Source organism: Ostrinia furnacalis, unplaced genomic scaffold, assembly GCF_004193835.3.
Source record: "Ostrinia furnacalis isolate ACB-3 unplaced genomic scaffold, ASM419383v2 OfSCF1743, whole genome shotgun sequence".
Lineage (NCBI taxonomy): Eukaryota > Metazoa > Arthropoda > Insecta > Lepidoptera > Crambidae > Ostrinia > Ostrinia furnacalis.
In genome coordinates, this window is record NW_021131982.1 from 848,958 (window position 1) to 873,322 (window position 24,365).

General features: G+C 40.1%; 1 protein-coding gene across 1 annotated transcript; it reads right to left on the minus strand.

Annotated features, from left to right (window-relative positions):
* Nucleotides 1–21,411: 21,411 nt before the first annotated feature.
* LOC114353547 (uncharacterized) lies at nt 21,412–23,766 on the minus strand (the record flags this gene model as incomplete). The annotated part of the gene is made up of 1 exon (XM_028305589.1): nt 21,412–23,766. A coding segment is annotated over one exon (753 nt), but the record flags the coding sequence as incomplete, so codon positions are not given.
* Between the last annotated feature and the right edge of the window lie 599 nt (nt 23,767–24,365).

Genomic DNA, 24,365 nt, shown 5'->3' on the forward strand with positions numbered 1-24,365 from the left:
TGCACCACTCAATGTACTCAGATAGAACTCTGTACGACCACGCGTGTTGCACCGGCAAGGACGTTCGGAAATGAATCAGAAACATTTTGACAGATCGCGGGAAACTCTGCAGTTTTAGCGGGAAAAACTTTTGCGCCAGCGTGACTCAAAAATGCAGGTGAGTCTTGGCAGCCATTTTTGGCGTGACGTCTTGAAATAAAAATTGTGGGTGAGAAGAACTCGAGTGACGCGGATTGATTCATCATGACCTGATTATTTCTTCCGCGTAGTCCGGGTTTAATAGATTTCAAACACGATCGTAATACGCCATATTGTTTATTTCTAGACTAAATAAATAATAAACTCACTTTATTAAAATTTTAACAAGATTCGTAGGCTTGTGTAAGACCTATTATTTTTATGCTACCTCCCTGTATTACATACAATATAAGCTGTATGTTTTCCTAATAAAGAAAAAAAAAGATAATTGCATCTTCTGGACAAGCCTCATCATAGATGGATAGCATCTGCTTCGGATTTCATAGGTTCAAATTAAATAATTAGGCATGAACTTGCATACTCTAGCTAAACATCTTAACAACGAATTCTAGAGCGAAAATTAGCCTAATTGCAGTTCGTAAGTGCATCTTGCTACAATGACACGCGCGGGGGCGGGCGCGCTGAAATGGCAAATATAATCGCGCGCGCGGCGCCGGCGCATCTGCGGGTAATTGCCGCTTTCGGACACAGATGTCGCTGGAAGCTGCGGCTCTTGGGCTAGGATAAGAATAAATGGTGGCTAATTAAAATGGTACTTAACTACTTAAGTCGCTACTTTTGGTCTATGGTGTCGGTCTTCTTTCGTAAGGGATGTGTACATTCTGGGTCATAATCGCCACGTAGCTCAATCAATATCCTCCAACTCCATCTAAAAAAATCGGATTTATCTTTCTTATAGACCAGGAGACGTCTGCATTGTTATGAACAAGCTGAAATCACAACTCAGTGTTCTTTCCACTTCGCCTATCCTAGGATCTCCCACTCACCGTCGATTTTATGTAAAAGAAAGACAGGTTGGTTAAGAACATGGAAATTGTATCTACCCACCATTTTGGAAGAATATTCGCTACTTCGCAGCTCTGCTAGAATCTTCGCACGGCCTCGCCTCCCACAGGTCCAATTAAACAGACTCGCAATATAGTGACATGACCCTCAGCATTGAGGACGCTACTCCCGCGAACTCGATCAATAGCCACGGGTCCAGATGCGTCACCTGTCAGTGATAAGGATGTTACATGACGCCGGCAATCATGCAATAACGTGGCAATCATACAATCAGGACCTGCGCGTGCGCCGAGGCGCCGCTGGGAGCAGGCATCATCGCGCCTGATGCGCCACATCCTGTAAACAACTACAGGAAAAATCGGTCAATACATTTGAAGTAAGTGGACACGAGTAAATTGAATTTCATTAGGGAAAAATCCATCTAAAGGTATTTTCTCTGTCGGTCTATTTCTTTAGCAGTTATAGTTTATGAAGATTAGAAAGAAAATAAAACTTGAAGGGAGTGAAATAGGAAATTAAATCATGCTTGAACGAGAGACGCACGCGCAATATGACTTTCAGGGAAAGACTGAAAACCATTCAGGAGAAGCCTCGTGAAAAAGCTAAATAACTCTGAGTGACTAAATAGGTACATAGATTAGACAATTTATTTGCACACTGACTCAATACACGCTACTTCTACTAATCGTTCATGCAACACCCACTTACTTATCTAATAAAAACCCCTGAAGAATCACTTATTTGAATTACCTTATTTGTGTTTCTTGAATACCTCAAAGTACGTCACTAGACAACGAAGAATTGGATCCAGGGTCGAAAGTCCTACTTCCTAATAAGTTGGCGGTGCATTTTCCCTTAAACTGAGTTTATGAAATAAGTAAATATTGACGTTAATATCAGTGGTTATTCGTCACCAATATTCCGATTGGTCATTATTTTGTTAATACAATAACAATTTAACAACAACACCAACAATATTTTGACACATTTTCATATGTAAGTAATAAAGCATCAATACAATGCATTCAAGACATAAGATTTATGCTAAACAAATTTCAGAGGGAAATCGCATTTTTTTATTGTTTTTTCAACCTAAGGACTGTCCATTGCCAAATGAAGAATTCCTCATGGATTTCCATAGCAGTAGATTGGAAAATTCCTGGTGAATGTTATTATGTAATATATAAATAATAATTCAATTGTGCTGATCGCCGGCGCATCCTCCGCTCCGGCGCAACTAGGTAATCGGTTCAGGGAACTGCTCTCGCCAACTGGAACTGGCTGGAGTACATCCTACATCGTTAGCCAATAATAACATGCGTAGACGCATCTTCCTGGTTTACATTGTATGTTAAATGGTACCTAGAGTTTTTGAGATTTCTATTTGTATTCTAAGTCTTGAGTAGGTATGTACCGTACACGTAAAATTTGTTGAAGTTGTAGGTATGTTTGTTTCTCTTTCATGCACAGATTACTGTAAAAAACGCCTATTGTGAAAAGTTTTTACATTATACCACTGTCACGGTGGTTAAGGAAATCCTTTGGAGGCCTTTATGTCAGCAATGGACGTCATTTTTCTGAAACGAACGAACGAACTTCCACAGTCTCTTTAAACAAAACATTAGTTACAATCATTTTCTTCAGCTCTCTAATGTAAGTACATATTTATATACACCTAAGTATTAGCAAACCGAGTTGCACTACAGCATTGCGTATATCCTAATCACGAGGAAAACGGATCAGTGACGCAAGTGAGTGACAATATTTGCAATTACGAGGCCCTTATCGCGGCCTTACTCACTCGACTGTCATTACACTATAATCTATGTATCATTTCGTAACACATACCCTAGTAGCTGACCAACACCGATTACGTTTAAAGAAACCTTAATCGCAAGAAGTAACAGTTACGGAATGCTTAACTTCGTCGAAAACTTTACAAATCTTTCGAGTACTTACCTTAGTACTAGCTTATGATGTTCTAAAAGCTAAAAATTAAGTAGGTATGGTTTATGGTTTAAGACATTTATTTCTCTAAAAGAATTACATTCACTTACAAGAGAAATACAAAATTAACCTTAAAACTATAGATTATTTAAAGTTTATACAATTTTATTTGTTTACATTTTAATATTTTTTGCACGAAGCAGACGCGTACAATAGCAGTCACTCGAGTAGGTATTAATATATTGGCCATTCGTGGGTACACTAAGAAAACAGTAGTTATAATTCGTAACGACAGGTCCAATTACGTATCGTATTCTAGTTTCTATGAGAATGTTGTACTTAAGTCACTTTTTTTTTTTTAAGTTATTTTGATTTTATTTGCTTCGACCATTTTTAGTATTATTAAATTATCATTTTAACAGATTTAATTAAACTCCGAGAATTGGCTCATGAAATAAAGTTTAACCTTTTTTTTGAACGATAGGAATGATTTTGTGCCTTTGATGTCATTAGGTAATTTGTTATACAGTTTCGCCCCTTCATACAATACATTTTTCTTACCATAGTTTGTTCGGGGTCTTAACAATTGGATGTCATTGGGTTTTCGTAGGGAACGTTTTGAAAATTGTGATTTAATATTGAAGGATATTTGTGTATGAATATACTTTGCTAGTATTTTACGTACAAGTATACATGTATTGTATTTATATATTTGGGACAAAGACATAAGTCCGGTTTTTTTATAAACTTCTGATGTTGGTTGGTTGGATGTGTATGTAAAGCTCAAAGTAGGTAAATGTGTTTCTTACTAGGTATGATTACTTTTAGTACTTATACTGTATTTCACAATATTGCGAAATATCGTCTTAAAAGCCTTATAGATAAGATCGCTATAAAAGTTTTCCAATCTTCTGATGGGAATGAAACTACTACTACTCTAATAGTCCCATTTAAATCAAGTCGTATCGAAGCAAGGTCCATTTCCACGAGTTTTCTTTTATTATCTACTTATGTCATAAGTGAATCATCCGCGCGCCCTGCGGGGCAGTACCTCGTACCTTGTGCCTGTACCTCCGTGAGAAGGCAGTTTTCCCACGGGCCTGCTATCTTATCGGCCAGTCCGACGCGAGCATAAACAAAAGGCTGATACAGACTAATTGGCGAGGCAGAGGCTTGGTTTTGTTCAAAAGCTTTCAAGTAATAAAAGTTTAGTGTCAAAAATTTATTTAAAAACGTTTGAACAACAAGCAACTTTGCTTTGAAAAGGAAAAATTTAAGTTGTAGGTAGGTAGATTGATCTAAAACGTTTTCAACAAATAACGACTAAGTATACTTTGACCAAACGTTGTTGCTGAGTAGTTATTTTCAGTGAAAGCTCAAGGAAACTTTCAGCCGTTTCATTTTTACCATTCAGGAAATATCATGAAAGATCCATAATGGCTGTTAGTTATTAATAAATATCAAAACGTAGACATAACCAATTCAATCTTCAATTTGGCATAGCTGCCTAAGTACGTTTATACTTGTCTTAATGAAAAACTGAATTAAATGATCTTCCTGAAAAACGGCACAAAATCCATCAAAATTCCCACGACTTAACTAATAATGTCTCTACTTATCAAAGTAAATGCTTTAATCTATGCCCATTTTGTAATTGCCTCGGTTTGTCTAACTGTACCTTTATCAGCGAGCGCCACCTAGCGGACACGCACGTGGCGTAGCACAAAGGAGGCTTTAGATAAGCGCGGGCGCAGGTAACGAGTTCAGCCTTATAGATTTACTAGCGGCCGCCCGCGACTTCGTACGCGTGAATCCCGTTTTTCCCGCTAATTCCCGTTCCCGTGGGAATTTCGGGAATTCCTTTCTTAGTGCACCTCTACGGTACCTAAGCTACGTCCCTTCCAAATTTCAAGTGCCTACGTTTAGCCGTTTAGGCAGTGCGTTGATCTGTCAGTCAGTCAGTCAGTTTCTCCTTTTATATATTTAGATAGAGACAGAATGTCTAAAAAATAAATAAATAAATAAATATTTACTGAGTAAAAGTGCTCTTAGACCTATCACTTACTATCAGATGAGGTTAAGGTTCAACAAAGATACCGTTACAATTAAAATAATAGCTACTAAACTTTTGTCCTCCATGTCTTCCCTAAGCACATTATGTTATGTTTCGTTGCAGCACTGAATTAATATCTTCTTTATAAATATCTTCAGCGTGGTACATAATTATACCCAAAGCACTTTTCCGTAGAAATAAAACACATTTAATTAATGCATACGAAACATCCCACGGCTGGTAGATAATTCGGGATAAACTAAACTACCTTGAATTTCAAAATCTTTTCCATTCATTTATTTTACATATAAAATAATGAGGGTCATAGTGTCTGTCTTTGTTAAGTTAGAACCGAAAAGATAATCCAAAACACCTGTAAATAGATAACAAACTAAGATCAACATCTGTTTAGGATAAATGAAGGTAATTTAAAGATCTTTTGTCTTCATATCTCTTCTAACACCTGCAAGTTTTGAATACAAAGTAATGGCTGTACAGATTGTAAAACGAGTTTTTTTTACATTTTAATTTCTACTGAGGAAACAATTAGGGCTATAAAAATGGCATGTAGAATATAACATAGTCCTATCATTCTTAGAAAAAATAGTTCAAATTTCTAGCAGAAAGAAAGTAGGTAGGTACCATCCCTGACTCACGACATATTTTTGACAAAAGCAAGAACAAAACATTGTGGTACCTAAACTCAACAATAGTTACTGGGCCATATTGACCCAGTGGCAACACAGCAACTAGGTTTGGACGAATTTACATAATTTGTTTCATAAGCAACTCGAATTGTATGAAGAAACACAGAATACCTATTATTTGAAAAGTATAACATTGAAAATAAGAAGAAAACGGTGGGATCAATATCGAAATCATGAACAATGTAAATGATCCATGAAATGTATTATTTTTTCAACAATAATTCGATTTGCAACATCATTTGAATTTTATTATCTAGATAGAGGTAGGAGCTAAAACTAGATTTAAACTTAATTAAGCATAGATTCTATATTGTTTGAGTTGGACCGATTACGAACCTGAAGATGTTAGTTGTTACCCCTAGGCCACATATTAAATGCAAATAAGGATAATAAATGCCACAATAAGTTATTAATTCATTAAATTAAACACGATTCGGCGGCTCCAGTGTCATTCGCGCTCGATGACATAATTATGTTAACGCATTCATGGACAAAGCAAGGAAATAGTAACAGACGGACAATGAATACCAAACGGCAACGTCCGAACACCATTGATGAAATACACCCATTCATTATAACGAACCCATTCATAAATCTGCACAAAGGATTTTACAACTTAGACTCATCAATGAACACCCCCGTGCGAAAATACTCGTGTCCGCAATGTCCTTTATTTTTGTTTTTCATAAACAATACTTTAACACCTGCGGTTCCTTGTCTATTGGCAATTGGGTAATGCCATTGTACTGTGTGGGAACCTGTGAATTTGTTTAAGCCATTTTTTGTAAAAAAAAAAACTTTTGACTAATATCATTTTACTCCTGTTTTTAAAAGGTTTGCAGGTAAGTAACAAAATTGTTTCCCACGGCTATGGTCATTTGGACTGTATTGCTCTAGACTCGCTCAGCGTGATATGAAGATGAATATTTCGGTATTTCTTTGCAAAATCGAATAGGAATAGCGAAGAAGGTCGCCGACAATGGCCACACGGAATATAAAAGTAAAACAAAAGACAAGCTCAACAAAAAACTGCTGATACATTAAGGATCGACGGCCGATGAGTGACACCTCATACATCATACATGTTTTTGATATCTCAAGAAGTGTAATTTATTCGCGTGTTTGATCCACACCAGCTGATGAAGCCATTCCCGCGTTAGTTCCACTCGACCCGAATACAAGTGGGCCGGCCAGCGTGCGCCGGCGCCGGGCATAAGGTAATCATGGCGGTATCTTGTTTTATTACAGAGAAATCGATTTTGGCAAATTGACAGACGAAACAGTTTAGCAAAAATCACAGCTAAGTCAGAATGTTCATTATTAAGACGATTTCGACAGCAAACGCAATTAAAAAGTTGCATGCGCGATAAAAAAATAATTTTGGAGCAATTCAAAGATTTATGAAATTCATAAGAATATTACTTTCACCTTTGACACATTGACCGTTAAAATCTTAGATAATAAGATAATCTTAGACAGTAAGCTACAGAGACCTAAGATATAGGATAGGTATGCGGCAGCCCTGCGGGGCGGCGCTAGGAACCGGCCGGCGTCTCCCACACGTTTCCTGCATTTAGAGGAAGTGACGTCATCGCCGCTCCACATCCATCTAATGCAATACTTGCACAACTTAATAATGACACTATACTGGGAATTTACCTTATTTGCCTAAACATAAAACTATTTGCCGCCTATACTTAACTAACCTAATTCTGTGCCAATATAGCACACAATATAAATCCCGATGTGGGTACCTTCATTCAATTTCATAATCGGAGTTATGATGATGTCTGTATTCATATCATTATACAACTTCAGTTCTGAAAAACTGAAAGAATAATATCCCTAGTCGCTAGACACGCATAAAACAGCTGTTCCGCCCGTTTTTCCCGTAACAAGCAATTTTCCGCCGCTTACGTGACGCCATCTTGGCCACTCGTCAACGTCACTTTTGCGCGGGAAGGTCCGCCATTACCGCAATTGCGATAAGTAGGATGCGGCGATTTACCCAAGTCGCTTCCATCTATGAATCACTACACATTTGGCACGAGAAAATTGGGGAAATGCTCGATTTGGTAACTGGTAAATGGCCTGCCCCTCGTGTTTGTAGGACTACGTCATTTCGGCATATTGTCTGCGAGTACAACGTGAAGTAATCGTCCGAATGGTGCGTTATGGTTGCGTACATTTGATCTTTATTTGTTTAGGTTCAAAGAATCCATTTTCAGTTCTTGTAACAAGGAATTGTGGCAGCGAAAATAAAGCAATGTTTACCGTGTCATACAGACACGCGTTATCGACACCGTGTTCAAACGAGACGAGGGAAGTGACCAATGTCGTCTATAAACGCTTGACCTCATTAGCGTGACGTCTAGTCTAGGGCCATTGTCTGAAACCACCTAAATGGGCGGAGGAAACTAGATCATTTTTACTGGCGTCTCATTTACACAAAGGAAAATTGACAAATATTTAGTATCAAAATGGTCAAGTAAAAAACCGGTTCCTCTACAATTGTAATGATATTAAGGCACTGATAGCAGTCGATTTCCATAATGACATTTCCATAAGTAAAGCGCTACCATGCATTCAAACACTTGCACACATGAAAAATCCTATGCACTTAACTTAACTAACTTTTAAGTACCTACATAATAATGTTTCATTGACACTTGTTACACACGTGCAGACAGTCGTAAACGTCACGCGGCGTCTTTTACTCATAGCTCTACGAGCTAGCTGGGTACATTTTTATTTTATTGTTAGGAAAACAGCATTCTATAACACATATAGAGTTACCAATTAAACATCACATTTGCCAAAATAGTTTTCACAAATTTTTGGTCTTTCTGTCGCTTTTCTTTCTACTTTTCTTTCAGCATGAGTAAGAGAGACAGATAATGCCGATACTGACGTAGTCTACAGTAGCCCCGCTGTGTCGTCACCGCACCTTGTACGTCTACCCGCGGCCCACGCGTCGGGTAGTTTGCATTTAAACTTGCAATGGAGTTGAGGAATTTTTTGACATAAATACTTACGTAAATAAAATATTATAAAGCACTTCACTGTTAAAACTGAAAACATTGCAGAAAATGATTCCAAATCGACTAAATTAATGACAAGAAAACCTATCTGCCTCTCAAGTTCTCAACTAGCAAATGAAATCGAAAGAAAAAACTTTGAAAAAAATGGTTTTATAAATACAAGTACATACTTATTCATTTGAACTGCAAAAATCCTAATACTTTAACTAACGTTACGTTTTTAAATAAACAAGTGTCTCAATTTTCCAATCCTATCCATCTGGAAATGGAATAAAAAGTGTAAAAATAGATGCAGTTTAGATTAGATTAGGAATCTACCGCATTGAATCAGAATGCGGTGGCGGGATGGGTACAAAAGCGAAATTAACTCCTAGCCTGACCTTTAGTGATCTAATTAAGATATAGCTAGACTCGGCTGCCGGTCAGCAGCCGGCCATATTGGGCCCATCTTTGCATAATTTTCGCATTTAAACTGGCGTGTATGATAAGCCAAAACGATAGGATTGCTTATGAACTAAAAACAATAATGTTACTAATTTGGCAGCTTTCGAAGTTGTAGACTAGGAAACGAACAACACTCCGAATTTATGTTTAACATCTTTCTAATAGCTTTTTGGAGGTGGCTAATTAGCAATTAACAAACTGTTTAAATATCACATAAATCTTAGTAAAGTCTCATCTCATTTCTCTAGCTAAAAATTTAAAATTATGCCTTTTTCATAGCAGTAAAAACAAATATCAATTTCAACGATTAGATATAGTAGGTAGTATACAATAGTTGTGTTTGAATGACCGTAGCTGACCAGTTGAATCGAGCGGCGACAATCGGTGACCGCGTGTGTAAACAACCGCACTTGTTGTGTTTATGTTTACCGAACAATTGCGGGCTAGGTAAACACTACTGTGGAATTCTATTGAACCCTTATTTAGCGTGTTTTGATACGTTTCAGAAATATTTATCATAAATACCAGACTTACCATTGATACTCGAAACTATTGAAAGTAAATGGCGACCGAAAATATACTACGTGATTTTAATATCACATGAACCCACAAAAAAGCACCAAAAAGTCGAAACTAGAGAGACTTAGCACACTAAAACTTAAATAAACACTGTTACTTTTAATCGTAACGTATGGAAAACTACACAGGACTGACGAATTACCTTACAAACTTAAAATGTGCGTACAAAAAAGATTCTACCCTCATTATAGTTTACTATTGCAATGCCTTTATTGGTACCCACCAAATACAAAATGATTAACCCCTGCGTCCCAAAGACAGTGAGATCAAAGTGAGTCACGGTGCCACGCGAAAGCCCTGCTCCTAGCTGACCATCGCCAATAATTGACATGCGATAAACATCAGACTCACACAGTCACGGAAGTACGCGGTCACGCGATACCGAAATATCACTCGATCCCGCGGGGATGCCTGCTGCACCTCACCAAAGATGCAGGTTCAAGCATTCTCAGTTGAAATTAACTCATCAATAGATACCTTGGGTTAGTTGTGTGCAGATTAGGTAAACTCTCTTCTGATGCGTAGGCTTCCAAAGATTTCCCCAAATAACCAGAGTACGAAAGTAACGAGATTTATCAGGGTGTCCACATTCTGGAAAGTCAGGGAAAGTCAGGGAAAAGTCAGGGAAGCTCATAGCAGTCAGGGAAAGTCAGTGAAATAGAGGGGTCACCTGGAAAGTCAGGGAAACATTGAGATTTTGTCTACCAAAACACTGTTTGTCTCCCGAAATTTCCCAGTGATTGTAAAATGAGGGATTTAATTAATTTATGCTCTAGAAAGACCTTTGATCTTGACTATCGAGGCATTTTTTTTTTCAGGTTTGNAAAAAAATGTCAGGGAAAGTCAGGGAAAAGTCAGGGAATTTTTTCGAACATTTGCAGTGGACACCCTGTTTATGGAAATCATTAGGGGATGCTATGTTCAGCAATGGACCTCCTATGGCTGAAATGATGATCATAATGAACCAGAGTCCACTTTGACTTGAGTGAACAGCAACTATGCGACAACAATCTGTCTAGACTGTTTATTATACTCTTCCTACCTATAATGTTATTTTCCCTTCAGAATTAAATTATGACACTCGTATGATTTTATGAGGCCGTAGCATCAGAGCACTGCCTTTATTATCGAGTATCTTAACTGAAAAATCTCTCAAGTTTCATTCCTAGCTTCATAAATTCAGGACGTACACGTTCGTTGGATCGTTAGTCAGCAAAAGAATGTAAGACAAGATTTAAGTCTACGCTGATGTAACGTCCGAAGAATTCGCTCGACCGAATTCTGAAAAACAATCAGATTTCAGTGAAAGTGCGACAGGCAGACTAGCAGATATATTATGAATAGATGTAGAGATGCCGTGGACGATATGGACAAACAAAACGTTTGCATTCGTCTCGATGGTATCGCTAATGGCGGCAGACAATTGATTCTCGCATCGAAAGTAACGATGGAAACACTTTTCTTTCATCATTTTGACTAAATGAAAGCTAGAAGATTGGAGGTAATTTTGAATGAACGTTAGGAGTGGTAGTGCCTACCAGTCAAAGTTGTTATTTATTTTAGATACAATACAAGTTAGATATGTACCTACTATTTTCAGTTGAAGTTCAGGAAATTCAACATCTTTAATCAGAAAATAATAATTATCCAAGCCTACTTCTCTACCCCACTCAGGTCCGAGGTACTCGTACAAAATTCAAAGAACTACTAGAACACGGAAAAAAGTAGAGAAACAAGAACTATAATAAGGTAATGTAGAGACACATGGATATTATATAAATCGCCTTAAATTTTTTAACTTTTCCCTATGTGAAAACAGAAGGACGTTATTTTCACACACTGATACCAACGTATTTTTTCTCGATTTTGACCCGAGCAAGATGGTTGAACAATAAAATGATAAAAAATAATGAAGGTAAACAAACATAATGCATAGGTAACAGAAATAAATTCGCAAACGACACATCGTGTGCGTGAGCTGACCATCATCAACAAACCCAGGAAAAGCAGGAAAAACATTACTGGGAAATGGGAAATACACGAGCAAAAGAATCACAATTTGTCCGCAATCATCGCGTCGTCTAAATGAATTTCGTCTTGATTAAAACCAGTGTGACAGTGAGATTATTTAAATGGCAGATAGCAAGCCTTCCGACAAGCGCACAATGGCTCCCACGGCGCTAACTGCGCCTGCTTCTAGAGAAATTGCCGAGCGAGCTTCGGGTTTAGAGAAATGTGCGCTCGTCGCTAAAACTGCTGCTACGATCGGTTAACAAGCTAAAACTACACTAAAACTGGTTAATAATCCGGGCCTTTTCAAGGCGAGAGTGATAGGCACTTACAGGGCAGATATGTACCATCCTAGACTGCATCCCACTTAACACCAGGTGCGATTGTAGTCAAAAACCTGCCTTGTTATGCATAAAAAATATTATAGGTAGGTAAATTGAGAATGAATGGCAAAAGAATGAGACATGTATAAGCTCTTAAGAACATTTGACGATTTGTAAGTACTAATTCAATTAGTCTATACAATCAAGATAATTTTGATTTTATATGAACTACGGGACCTTCTTTACTTTTGTTTGTTTACAGTCTTAGGCTGGGCTGGGTTGCACCAACTTACTTTAACATAACAAACGACAAAAATTTGTCAAACTCTATACAAAATTACCGGTTATCGTTATACTTACGGTTAAAGTTAGGTGGTGCAACTCAGCCTTATTACCTTATTATTTGTCTGTAAACACTGTTACAGTCTTGACTGTTAGTTATAATTTAATTTATATCCTAGACCTATTAGGAAACGTGCACTTTGATTGGCTGTACTTTACGTACCTAAACAAGTTCACAGGCACAACAAGTTCTAGACAACATATGGAACAAAATTCTTAGGCTGCGTTGCATCATCTTACTTTAACTACAACAAAGTCAGAAATCTGTTAAACTCCATACAAAAAACACCAGATAATGTTATAGTTACGGTAAAAGTTGGATGGTACAACTCAGCCTTAAGTTACCATTTTCATTATCGAATCAAAAAAAAATGTATTTCAATTTGCAATAATTAAAGAATAATCTCAATTAGTATTTTTAGTAGCATCAGAAACTTTTCTTTACTTTGACTTTTATTTATTCACTTCTCTGATTCACTCTGGATCTGGTATGCCATGATTGAGAGACACTCAGGGCCGATAATTATTGAAATTGGTTTGCGGTAAACATCCTGAGTACATACGAGTACATGTAGGTAGGTGCATACAATTACTATAAATCATAAGCACTTACACATAATCAAGCGAGTTATGTAAAGTACACCTACATCAATAAGGTGTCTACGAATCCAATTTGTAGTTCATAAAGCCAGTCGTCCTAATTTACTCTATTAAGCAGGTACATACAGGGTGTTATACAATGTGGACACAGCAGCAATCATCAGGGTGAAACATGATAACGATACTCAAAATGAACCTACAGTAAGTAGCTGTTCAAAAGCTTCCCCTAAAGCTCTCCATAAACCTCTAGCCTTGGTAAAGACGTATGCAAGTAACCTAATTCGTCGCTTTTCTTAGATGTACTTTTTCGGTGATGATAACTTATAGTTAATTCTAGTGTCCGACCGAATGTTCGGTTTCGGTTTCGTTTTCGGTTGAGTTTCGGTAAAAACACGAGTTTCGGTTTAGTTTCGTTTTCGGTGGCAAACTTGCCGAAACTACGACCGAAACCGAATGTGCATTCGGGAGTTTCCGCGCTGTTATCGGTCATGTTCGGCGCGTTGAATGAGGAANATTGGTAGGGAGCCGAGCCCCGTATGTCACGAGTGCGGCGCTGCGGAGGATACGGCCCAGCACACCCTCGAGGTGTGCCCGGCCTGGGTCCAGCAGCGCCGGGCTCTGACTGCGGTGACTGGTCCGGACCTCGCGCTCCCCAGCGTCGTAGTTGCGATGCTCCTGGGCGAGAGCGCGTGGGACGCCATGGTCTCCTTCTGCGAAGAGGTGATGTTGCAGAAGGAGACCGCGGAACGGGCTCGGGAAGAGGATCCCGAAGCCCACGCGCTCCGGCGCAGACGGCCGGGAGGAAGAAGGAGGAGATTCGCTCTCCTCCCTCCCCCTCCCTAGGTGAGACCAGTGGGTGTTAGGCCGGGGGGCCCATCACCCACATTGCACGGTCCCACCCTGTCTGGGGGGGTCTACCAGTGTACCGGCAGACCCCCTCTTTAGCGCGGGAGGCCCGGCAAAGGCTGGGCTATGCGTGGGTACGGCGTGGTTGGAATCGCAAGCAACCCGCGTCGTACCAGTAATACGCAGAGGGTGCACCGCAGGTTTTTAGTGGGTATACTTGCCGGGTGACAGCCGCTATTGCTGCCATCCGACAAGGGAGTCCCACATAACCCGCCGCTTCCCCCGAGGCGGCGGGTATACGCAAAGTATTTTCCTGCGCAAAAAAAAAAAAAAAAAAAAAANTTTGTTTGCTGTTAGTTTTGTTATGTTGTGGTGGCGAATTTTCGAGTGATTTATTTTGAATTTGGTAAGTTTTATCTCGTTTTATGTCGTTACAACAAGAGCGGGTAGTAAACAAAAAAAAAATTCAATATGACTGATAAAAGTATAATAAAGTTTAATCTAACCCGTAAATTTTTTTTTGGTTCGCAAATGCTATACGTAAACAAACATTAGATAGGTAGTTACTTATGACTATAGTGCATTTCATGGTGATAATATTATGGATTCAGAGTTTCAAAGTTCATTTTAGTATTTATCACCAAGGTATCCAAGTGGCAAGTACAGTAGATACTAACTTACGTACTACCACATAGTAAAGATTATTTTTGTGTAACAAGTTTTAAAGGTTACCGCGACACAAGCTATGCTTAGTGCGGCATCCGCTAGATATAATGACTTTATGTAAGTATTTGGTATTACTGGCATTAAACGTTTTATTTATTATTATTTATTTATTACCAATTTTGTATTGAGAAATTATTAAGGTAAAAGACCCGACCATGGGACGGGTTATGTAAGATGTCCTGAATATTGCGAGTAATTAAAAAAAATCTAGACTATTTATAAATCCTTCTTTTTCTTTTGTAATAGGTACATAATTTGATACCTTTTAGAGTAAAAAGGCGCTTTCGTTCGTTTCAGCCGAAAGACGTCTACTGCTGGACAAAGGCCTCTCCCAAGGATTTCCACGAGGACCGATCCTGCGCCGCTCGCATCCAGGCACCTCCCATGACCTTCACCAGATCGTCGGTCCACCTAGTGGAAGAACTTTCCTGCCCCAGCGGCCATCAGCTCTACGAGCTATGTGCCCCGCCCACTGTCACTTTATTTTAGCGAATCGAAAAGGCGCTTTATAAGTTCAATTTTAATGCAATTGAAAGAGAAAACAATAAAGACTGACTGATTATAATAACGTTTTCTTTATTTTTCCCACAAAATATATGCCTTGTAAGGAAGTTTCGGTTTCGGTTTCGGTTTCGGCCGAAACAGACACCGTTGCCGAAATTCGTTTTCGGTTTCGGTTTCGGTCGTAAAACTAGTTTCGGTCGGACACTAGTTAATTCATTATTGTATGAAACTACCAAATTAATTGATGTATCATTGCAAATATACGTAAACAAACAAGTCATAAATCGTCATTATTTATCGATGTATAGAAAAGAAATCGTATTAGTCAAGGACTGCTAACTGCATTCACCCCCAATCAATGATTTTTATTTTTAGTTAGGTTTCTTTGTATTGAGCATAATAATCGACCTTCAAATAAATGGCAGTTAGGAATCAAAGCGATCGAATGAATTCATAATGGCGACTCTACTAATAAGGGGCACAAATAAAGGGTTTCTTTACTTCCATAGGCTCAGTGCATCGATTATCCTATTAAAACTTTTTACTCAGGTCACGCTATAAAAAATGAACTTTTAATGGCTTTAAACTTTAATGCCAGGCACGGTAGCACTAAGCCAATGCACGAGAGTCTACTATCACGTCATCTACGTATATCGATGTGCATCCTGTAACTTTGTCGCCGTGCAATTTTTGGTAGCATATTGAGCTTTAATGGTTTAAAATTAATTGCCATAATTGCGTGCACATTAATTAGTGAAAAGAGTGGGTAATTTGGTACAAGATGGCACTCGATGCACAATAATGCAAGCGACACGTGCAGAGTTTTTCTGGCCACCCGCGCCCGACTGGTCGGGCCACTCGAAACTGATGGATGGCGTATAGAACAATAAGGGCAGACATGACAAGGCTTTCATATTGCAAATTAGTCATTTAACATTTTCAATAATCTTGTAATTTTTATCATACACCTCATCAATCGTCACCGATCTATTTCTACACAATAGACAATCACAATATTTCGTGCTACCGGTCGCTGTAGAAGACAAGGTTCATCCTTTGTTCATCAGCGAACGTCTTACCATTGATGATGATGATGATGATGATGATGATGATGATGAAATAATATATGGACTGCTTACAAATAAAATTAAGGTTACACTTACAGCTGAAACTGTCCACTCCAACAGGTGTCTACGTAACGCAGTGCGGTCAGAGCTCTCTACATCTCGCCTGGTAAGTCCCGTCTGAGACAGTCGACCTTTTCGCATGGAAACCATATCTGAAACCAAGAATAAACATGTAAAAGGAGTTCTACAATGTAGTTATTTACATTATAAGGTCTTGATCGCCTTTTATTGTTTTCAATAAAATGTTTGGCTGCATTTCCCATTAACATTTTGTCCAGGTAAAGAAATAAGCCCGGAAGTCCTTATTTCATGGTCATTTACGCTATCACCTCTGACCGCAAAGTATCTTGGAGCTGTTGACAGGCGTGCCACCCCCCAGATCGAGTCGCAGATAGCTGGTGCCTTCGCCACGTCAATTGTGGCATAATCTATGGCGGCGGGTGCGCGGGCGCAGCGCAGGCACGTGCCATCTGCGCAGGAAGGCGCACTCGGCTGGAAGATGGGCTTCCACACAGGTGACGCGGGGCTGGTGGTTGGATCATTATCGGACAGGGATGATATGAGTTTGACGAATGGAATAAAATTGACAGATCACGACCTAAGTTTGAAAGCTTTCTGTTTTAGGGAATTTGTAGAATAAAGCCCTAAATTATTTTATCACGTAGTAATATTGTTGAAGAGACATCTTTTACGGGGAAAGTCTGGTTCTGGAAAATGAAGAGGTTTGTATGATGTTTCAGGATTCTCTACAATACATATCCTCACAATCAATGCCAACCGACACAACCTAAAGGCACTACAGATCTGCTACATACGACTCTCTAACATCTAATCTTTAAACACTCTAAAGTCTCTAATCTTAAATAAGTAATAGTACCTAAAGATAACTAACGTACCCACTTACATAATAACTGTTTTATAATAGAGCTATTAGACCGTATTTGAAACCTTGTATTATGTAGCTCATTAGACCTAACAGGTATAATACTAGGCGACTTTTTGTTACACATAATGAGCCCAATACGGATTGCAGTAGTAATGAAGGAAGTTGGTTCATTGAAAGAATTATCTAAACTTAATCCGACTCGAAAGGAAAAACAATTCGATTGACATCACATCACATAACTCCAAAAGCGAAACACACGTAAGGCTCGAAAAATTCTTCAGTCAATTAGTCGTTCGTCTCCCTCACACAAACAGAAAACGAACAAGACGACAATAATCCGAAGAGGCCCAAGCTGACGAACCATACTGTGCAATGGACTCCATACAGGTCACAGGAAGATTTTCGCGAGCGAGGTAATGACAAGTGGGCTGGCACGTAGGCATAATAATTGCCTCAATGACCACTGTTAGAACTGAGATGACCATAACCGACTTGGCGTAGGTTGAGCGACGTACCGTCTAACCCGCGACCAGGCCGCAGACCCCTGCCGTGCCCCACCGACACTCCTCGAGTTTCCACGTTTGATATGCTTGCGAGGGAAGGCGCAGCTCTGCGTAAACTGGCCATGAGCACCGCGGACGCCAATGGATGCGACGATTGTCTCGGATTGTCTACCTACTTCGCCTTGACGTTTTCATTCACAGGGTTTTGCTTACGTCTATCCACTATCTAATTGTTGTTGAAAGTACTTAACTACTTTCGCTTTACATACGTTTGTTTGATTAGCATTGGATTTATTGGTTGCTAATCAACGCGTCTGTCACGCTAGGTTTGTAGTTCAGGAGCTGGGTAGCAAATACCTTTGAGATTCAATAATTAATACCTACAGACATCTAGACAGTGATGTTAATGATTATAAGAATTGAATAGAACAAGGCAGAATTTCCAGACGAATTGACCTAGCAGTTTAAAACCGAAGAACAGAAATAGTTTAGTTCACCTACTTTTGAATAGTTCGATTTTCCACATCAAAAATAGTCCAAGAGCCCACATTGTTTTTATGACAAAGGAGAGGTCTTTAACCCATTTAGACCGATAATTATTTTTGTAAATAAAAATGGATTTTTCAGCAAGAACTGACAAAGGAAGGCATAAAAATCATGAAAAAAATATTTAAAAAAATTATTCATAAAAAGGGGGCCGTGGGGAGCCCGCACCACATAGGGTACAGTAGGTCTATATGCATGCAAAATATACTAGTTGTTCAAAGAAGTTTTTTATTTATTTTTGTATGATATAAAATAAAAATAATATCACATAATCACTAGTATCACACTTGGCATACCTTTTAAGACGTTTTCTGTGGCACTAACCACATTTGGTTCTTTTTTTCTGCCTTTTCCGAAGTTAGTGAGGATAGCTGATGAAGGCCTGGCTTCTTCTGACTTGTTACGTTTATTGCTATCAATAACCGCATTTATCAATACGATGACGGAAAATTAGCTAATCCATCGCAGAAAACTCTGAGGGTAATTATTTACATCGACATTATCTTTATCGCCTGAATCTTTGTCAGTCTGATCATCATTAGTGATCATCTGACAAGACAGCAGTAGAAAAATACCAATATTGCTTTATGTTTGCTGAAATTATCTAATTTTTCAAGAATTATGGCAATATTGTGCAGCATCGTTAGCCTAAACAAAGAAAAATAATAAAAAATAAATTATATTTTCTCGCATGATTTGCTTATGCATAGACCTACTGTACCTTATACGGTACACCTATTTTAGACTAGAAATAACAGTACAAAAATAATCTCAATAATATTTTTTTTGTAGTCATAATATCTGTTGTACTCTATTTTTTAAAATAAAATTGATAAATAATATAATTTACCATAAATAACATGAAATATGCCTTCTTGAATACATTGTAAATATTTTTTTTTGTTTTCTGTCCAGGAATTTCAAAAATATTTCCGAAACCACTTGTTAAAACGTATTTTTAAATATTTTTATGTAAAATAATCACTTTAAGCTTACTGCCACAATCATTTTTACAAAATAACAACAGTTTGGTTTTTCAAAATATTTCCAAAAAGATACCGTACCACATAGGGTACGGTAGGTCTAAATGGGTTAAGAGAGGTCTACAAGTATATTTTTACAAAAAAAATACTTTGATGTTACTACAGTGTATTATTTTCATTAACAATTAATCAAAGTAGGTTACGTATTGGTAGGGAGCCGAGCCCCGTATGTCACGAGTGCGGCGCTGCGGAGGATACGGCCCAGCACACCCTCGAGGTGTGCCCGGCCTGGGTCCAGCAGCGCCGGGCTCTGACTGCGGTGACTGGTCCGGACCTCGCGCTCCCCAGCGTCGTAGTTGCGATGCTCCTGGGCGAGAGCGCGTGGGACGCCATGGTCTCCTTCTGCGAAGAGGTGATGTTGCAGAAGGAGACCGCGGAACGGGCTCGGGAAGAGGATCCCGAAGCCCACGCGCTCCGGCGCAGACGGCCGGGAGGAAGAAGGAGGAGATTCGCTCTCCTCCCTCCCCCTCCCTAGGTGAGACCAGTGGGTGTTAGGCCGGGGGGCCCATCACCCACATTGCACGGTCCCACCCTGTCTGGGGGGGTCTACCAGTGTACCGGCAGACCCCCTCTTTAGCGCGGGAGGCCCGGCAAAGGCTGGGCTATGCGTGGGTACGGCGTGGTTGGAATCGCAAGCAACCCGCGTCGTACCAGTAATACGCAGAGGGTGCACCGCAGGTTTTTAGTGGGTATACTTGCCGGGTGACAGCCGCTATTGCTGCCATCCGACAAGGGAGTCCCACATAACCCGCCGCTTCCCCCGAGGCGGCGGGTATACGCAAAGTATTTTCCTGCGCAAAAAAAAAAAAAAAAAAAAAAAAAAAAAAAAAAAAAAAAAAAAAAAAAAAAAAAAAAAAAAAAAAAAAAAAAAAAAAAAAAAAAAAAAAAAAAAAAAAAAAAAAAAGGTAGGTACATGCCTACATTCAGTTTAAAATACGATTCGTTCTACTTTTGAGCGGTAGTTCAAAAATATCAAGTATTTTACGTTACTATTGAGTCATGATGCGAATCACGATTGTAATACGTAGTTCCTAATCATGTTCCTAATAAATAATATCCGATCACTCATCAAAAATATACCTGAAATCATTCATGACTATTCAAACGATTCAGGGCAGCGATGATACAACGGCTTCATTTCCGATTCGTAAGCCGGCTCATCCTGAATAAAAAATAGGCGAGTTCGTAAGCATGAACTCCGAAAACGGCATTTTGTATAGAAAGGAGCGGTGTCTATTTCTGTCGCTGTCCATCCATCGGGAGCCTGTGATACACAGCTATTCCGGGCGGGGCAGGTTTTCGGGAATGTCAACAAACGCTCGGCACTCATTCAATGAACTCTATGCGCCGCCGGTGGCGGACCGGTCCGCTCGGGGTATTCATAAAAATTATGCTCCCAGCGCTCAATGGACTGCCGTGGCCCGCTCTTGTTTGCCTGCCTTCACTTTTCCGAGCTCTGTCACACTCCGGATCACGTAGTTTTAATCCGCCCGTTTAGCCGTGAACCATGAAAGACTCGAGCCAACTCAATTACAACTGAATACATTACGACCGTTGCCCATTGTGCGAACACTTTCCTTCGCGTGACAATGTCTATTACTCTAGGTTATTGGTCAATTTCACAATGGTTTAGTTTTATTAAGTTATAAATCATAAAAGCAGGTGTAGATTACATTGCACAAGTTTACGAAAACCTAAAAAGTAGTGGGCGCACAAAACGTAGTGTGTGTGACCTCACCACCCTCGCGTCAACCAGTCTACCTCAATATTAATTATTGAATAATTTTGACATCGTTACAGCAACTGCACCGATATCGACCAGCGCGGGCGACCCGTCGGCAGCACGCTAGCCATCTTTCGGTCTTTATCTAAAAGTAGTTCAAGATTATAATAATTAGCATTTTTAAGCGCACCGCTTTAGGCAACGCAGCGAACAGCAAACAATCTTATTTCCTCGAAATATTTGAAAGAATATGAACGTAATGTTCGATTTCACAAGATAATGAAAATTATGATGATAGCTTTGTGTAATAATTATTTCTGCGTGTGATGTAAAGTGTAGGTATTTGTGTAGTATTGGCTACCTAACGTGTTTCTTTATAGATTGCAAAGGCATTGATATAGGAATGAAAAACAGAAATAAGGATTTAGTTTCGTATAATTTTCTTTTAACAAATGATCAATAGAAAACTGTATAATTAACAATGTAGCGTCTTAACAGATAGATCAAAATTATTAGCGATGTAGGTAATATTTTACAAATACTTTGGAATGTTCATATAAACAATCTCATATGAATCAATATACAACATAGGACTTGTCTGTCACCATAACAACACCGACAGTTGTGGCACGCGCGCCAGGGGCCGGGGGGGCCACGCAGTCAACTCATGAAACAGCCACGGGGGCCACTGGTCTATTATAAAATCAAACTATCGACCCCCGCCCCTGGCCTATACTCTGTGATGTCACAGCCTATTATTAACGTTTGCTATTTTTTTGTGGCCCTCACAGTCTAAACTGCCAATAACAATACAATACACTAAATAGAGAGCTCCAGTATATGCAAGATTACAATATAATAGGCACTGGTTTTAGACTACATTAGGTGATACAATTTACAAGCAAGATTGGCAGTACAATATTATTTTATTAGGTACATTCATAATGCCTTTATAACAAATACTATGACAGTTTACACTGCAGGAGCAGTTTTAACACCATCCAATGTTATGTTTCAATTTTTTTACAAGATACAATGACATAATTGAGATTCATAATGAGATTACAATAGGAAATAGGCGAGGCCGTGCTTAGCAGGTGAAATGAAAATGCAACCTTATGGTTAGGCGGCCCATGAGACTGATCAAGATTAACTAAATAAAGCAGTCAATAAATAAACGATCATAAATATCTAATAAATACCTACACAGGCTATATTTACAAAAAGCCTTTCATCAAGGGCACATTTCAGCCTTCAAACAAATATAATACAGGACTACCCCAGCGGGATAACAGGTATAAATTAAAAAAATAAAGTAAAGCTGCCGGCTTAAGACTTGTATTACAAAATAATACTGACACCAAACACTCTCCACAGATGGAATGTGCGGGCTCGCGCCCCTAGGAACTGCGCGTCCGCCGCGCGCAAATACAATTCATCACAGTTCTATTGGTATAGAACGGAATACTAATAAATACAATTAACATTGATTCACATTACCTAACAGCGCAGGGCCGGGCCTGCGCAGGCACTCGGGTGCTTACTGCTACACAACAAACAATAACATGCGGGCCGGGCTGCCACGCGCTGGCAAGAGAGACAGGACTTCATTCTGTCTATTTATATCCCAAAATAGGAAAATCAAAGACTTGCCTCTCTTCCCTGCCCGAGCAGCTCGGCCGTCCCCGACTCAGTGCCGACAACAATATAACAACAGCTCTACTGAAGCGAGTAGCATAGTACACGGTCGTCATCTTTCACACATCCGATACACTGAATATGAACAAAATAATACAGATTCACAAACAAACACTGGGGGGAGACTGAAATTTGTATCCGCGATGGAACAGTAATTTCCAAAGGCATCCGATCAGTATATACAAAAGAAATTCCTTCGAAATAAATTATAAGATTCGTAAAATAATTATCACATAAATTTTTCTTATATCTTCTGTTCTCTCGACATAACTTAACACATAATCTATCTATATGTACACGGTTCAGAGTTCAACAAGTCCATCAGTGCGGAGGCGGCGGCGGCGCGGCGGGCGCGGGCGCCGGCAGCAGCGACACGCGGCCCTGCGCCGCCACGGCCACCAGCTGCACGGCGCCGCGCTCCTCCGCGAACGGCGGCGCCTTGGCCCGCCGGTGCAGGCGCACCCACGCGCCGAAGCAGACTAGAATCGCCAGGAACACCGCCACCGTCGCGCCGCCCGCGATCGACGCCGTCTCCATCATCAGCTGCCGGCTCGTCAGCACGTACGAGTCGTCCAGGTCCTTGAACTCGCACCGTTGGCCCACGAACCCGCTCCGGCACTCGCAATTGTAGATGGGACTGTCCGATATCACCACTGTGAAACACACTCCGCCGTTCAGGCAGTAGTACTCCGAGTAGTCAGGCTCGCACTTGAACGTGGGGAAGGTGACGTTGAGCCGCGGCTGCGGCTGCGGCTGCGGCGGCGGGCGCTGCGGGCGCGCGGGCCGCGCCGGCCGCTTGGAGATGGAGCTGGAGCACGCGCCGGCCAGCGCCCAGGCCGCCGACACCACCGCCCACCAAACTACCAACGATTGCATTTTCCGCACGATCCGGAGGGTCGGCGCTCGCGGTACGTGCACGATTTTGACATTGGACGGTGACTTATACGAAATCCGAGAGGCGATGACATGACCGCTTTCGAATTTCGAACTGGAACCCTTTGCTCGTATCCGCGTCGGCGGTCCGCCCAGACATGTTTCCTGTGTTAACTTTTTTTTACGTCGACGATCACTCGCTCATGACGGAGGCGCGGTTTCTACAGGCGCCCGAGATATCTCATCGATCCCTCCGCGGGCATATCGAAAACAAAACACTGAACACGACTTAAAACTTTGAAGATTGTTCACAATTATTTTCGGAGCACATACACACAATGTCCCGTTCGAAACGATACACACAAAATGGTGCTGAGCGAATCGCAATCACACTGCGCTCGGCGAGTTGTCTATGCGCGACTGACGGAGGGCGTCTACTACATCCGCCATCTGCCGACGAGAATGAATGTGGTAAACTCGCCTATTTGCGTCTGTGTGTGTTCGGTAAACCCGTACGTACGTATTTGGAAATACACTCGTATGCGTCATTCAGGCAGTAGTGTGAGTAAACCTTTTTTTTCACATGGATTATCACCAAGGTATGTAGGCACGTATTTTTTCCATTCGCTCCCCGGGGACTTCTTGAAAAAGCCGCCGTACTAATTAGTGTAACTTAGCATTTACCATGCGTATTAAATTAATATTACAGGTAAAACTAAGATGCATTGAGAGATTTTGTGTAGGTGGATTTCGCTAATTCAACATAAAATCTCAATACAAGTTAAGTATTACTAAATATT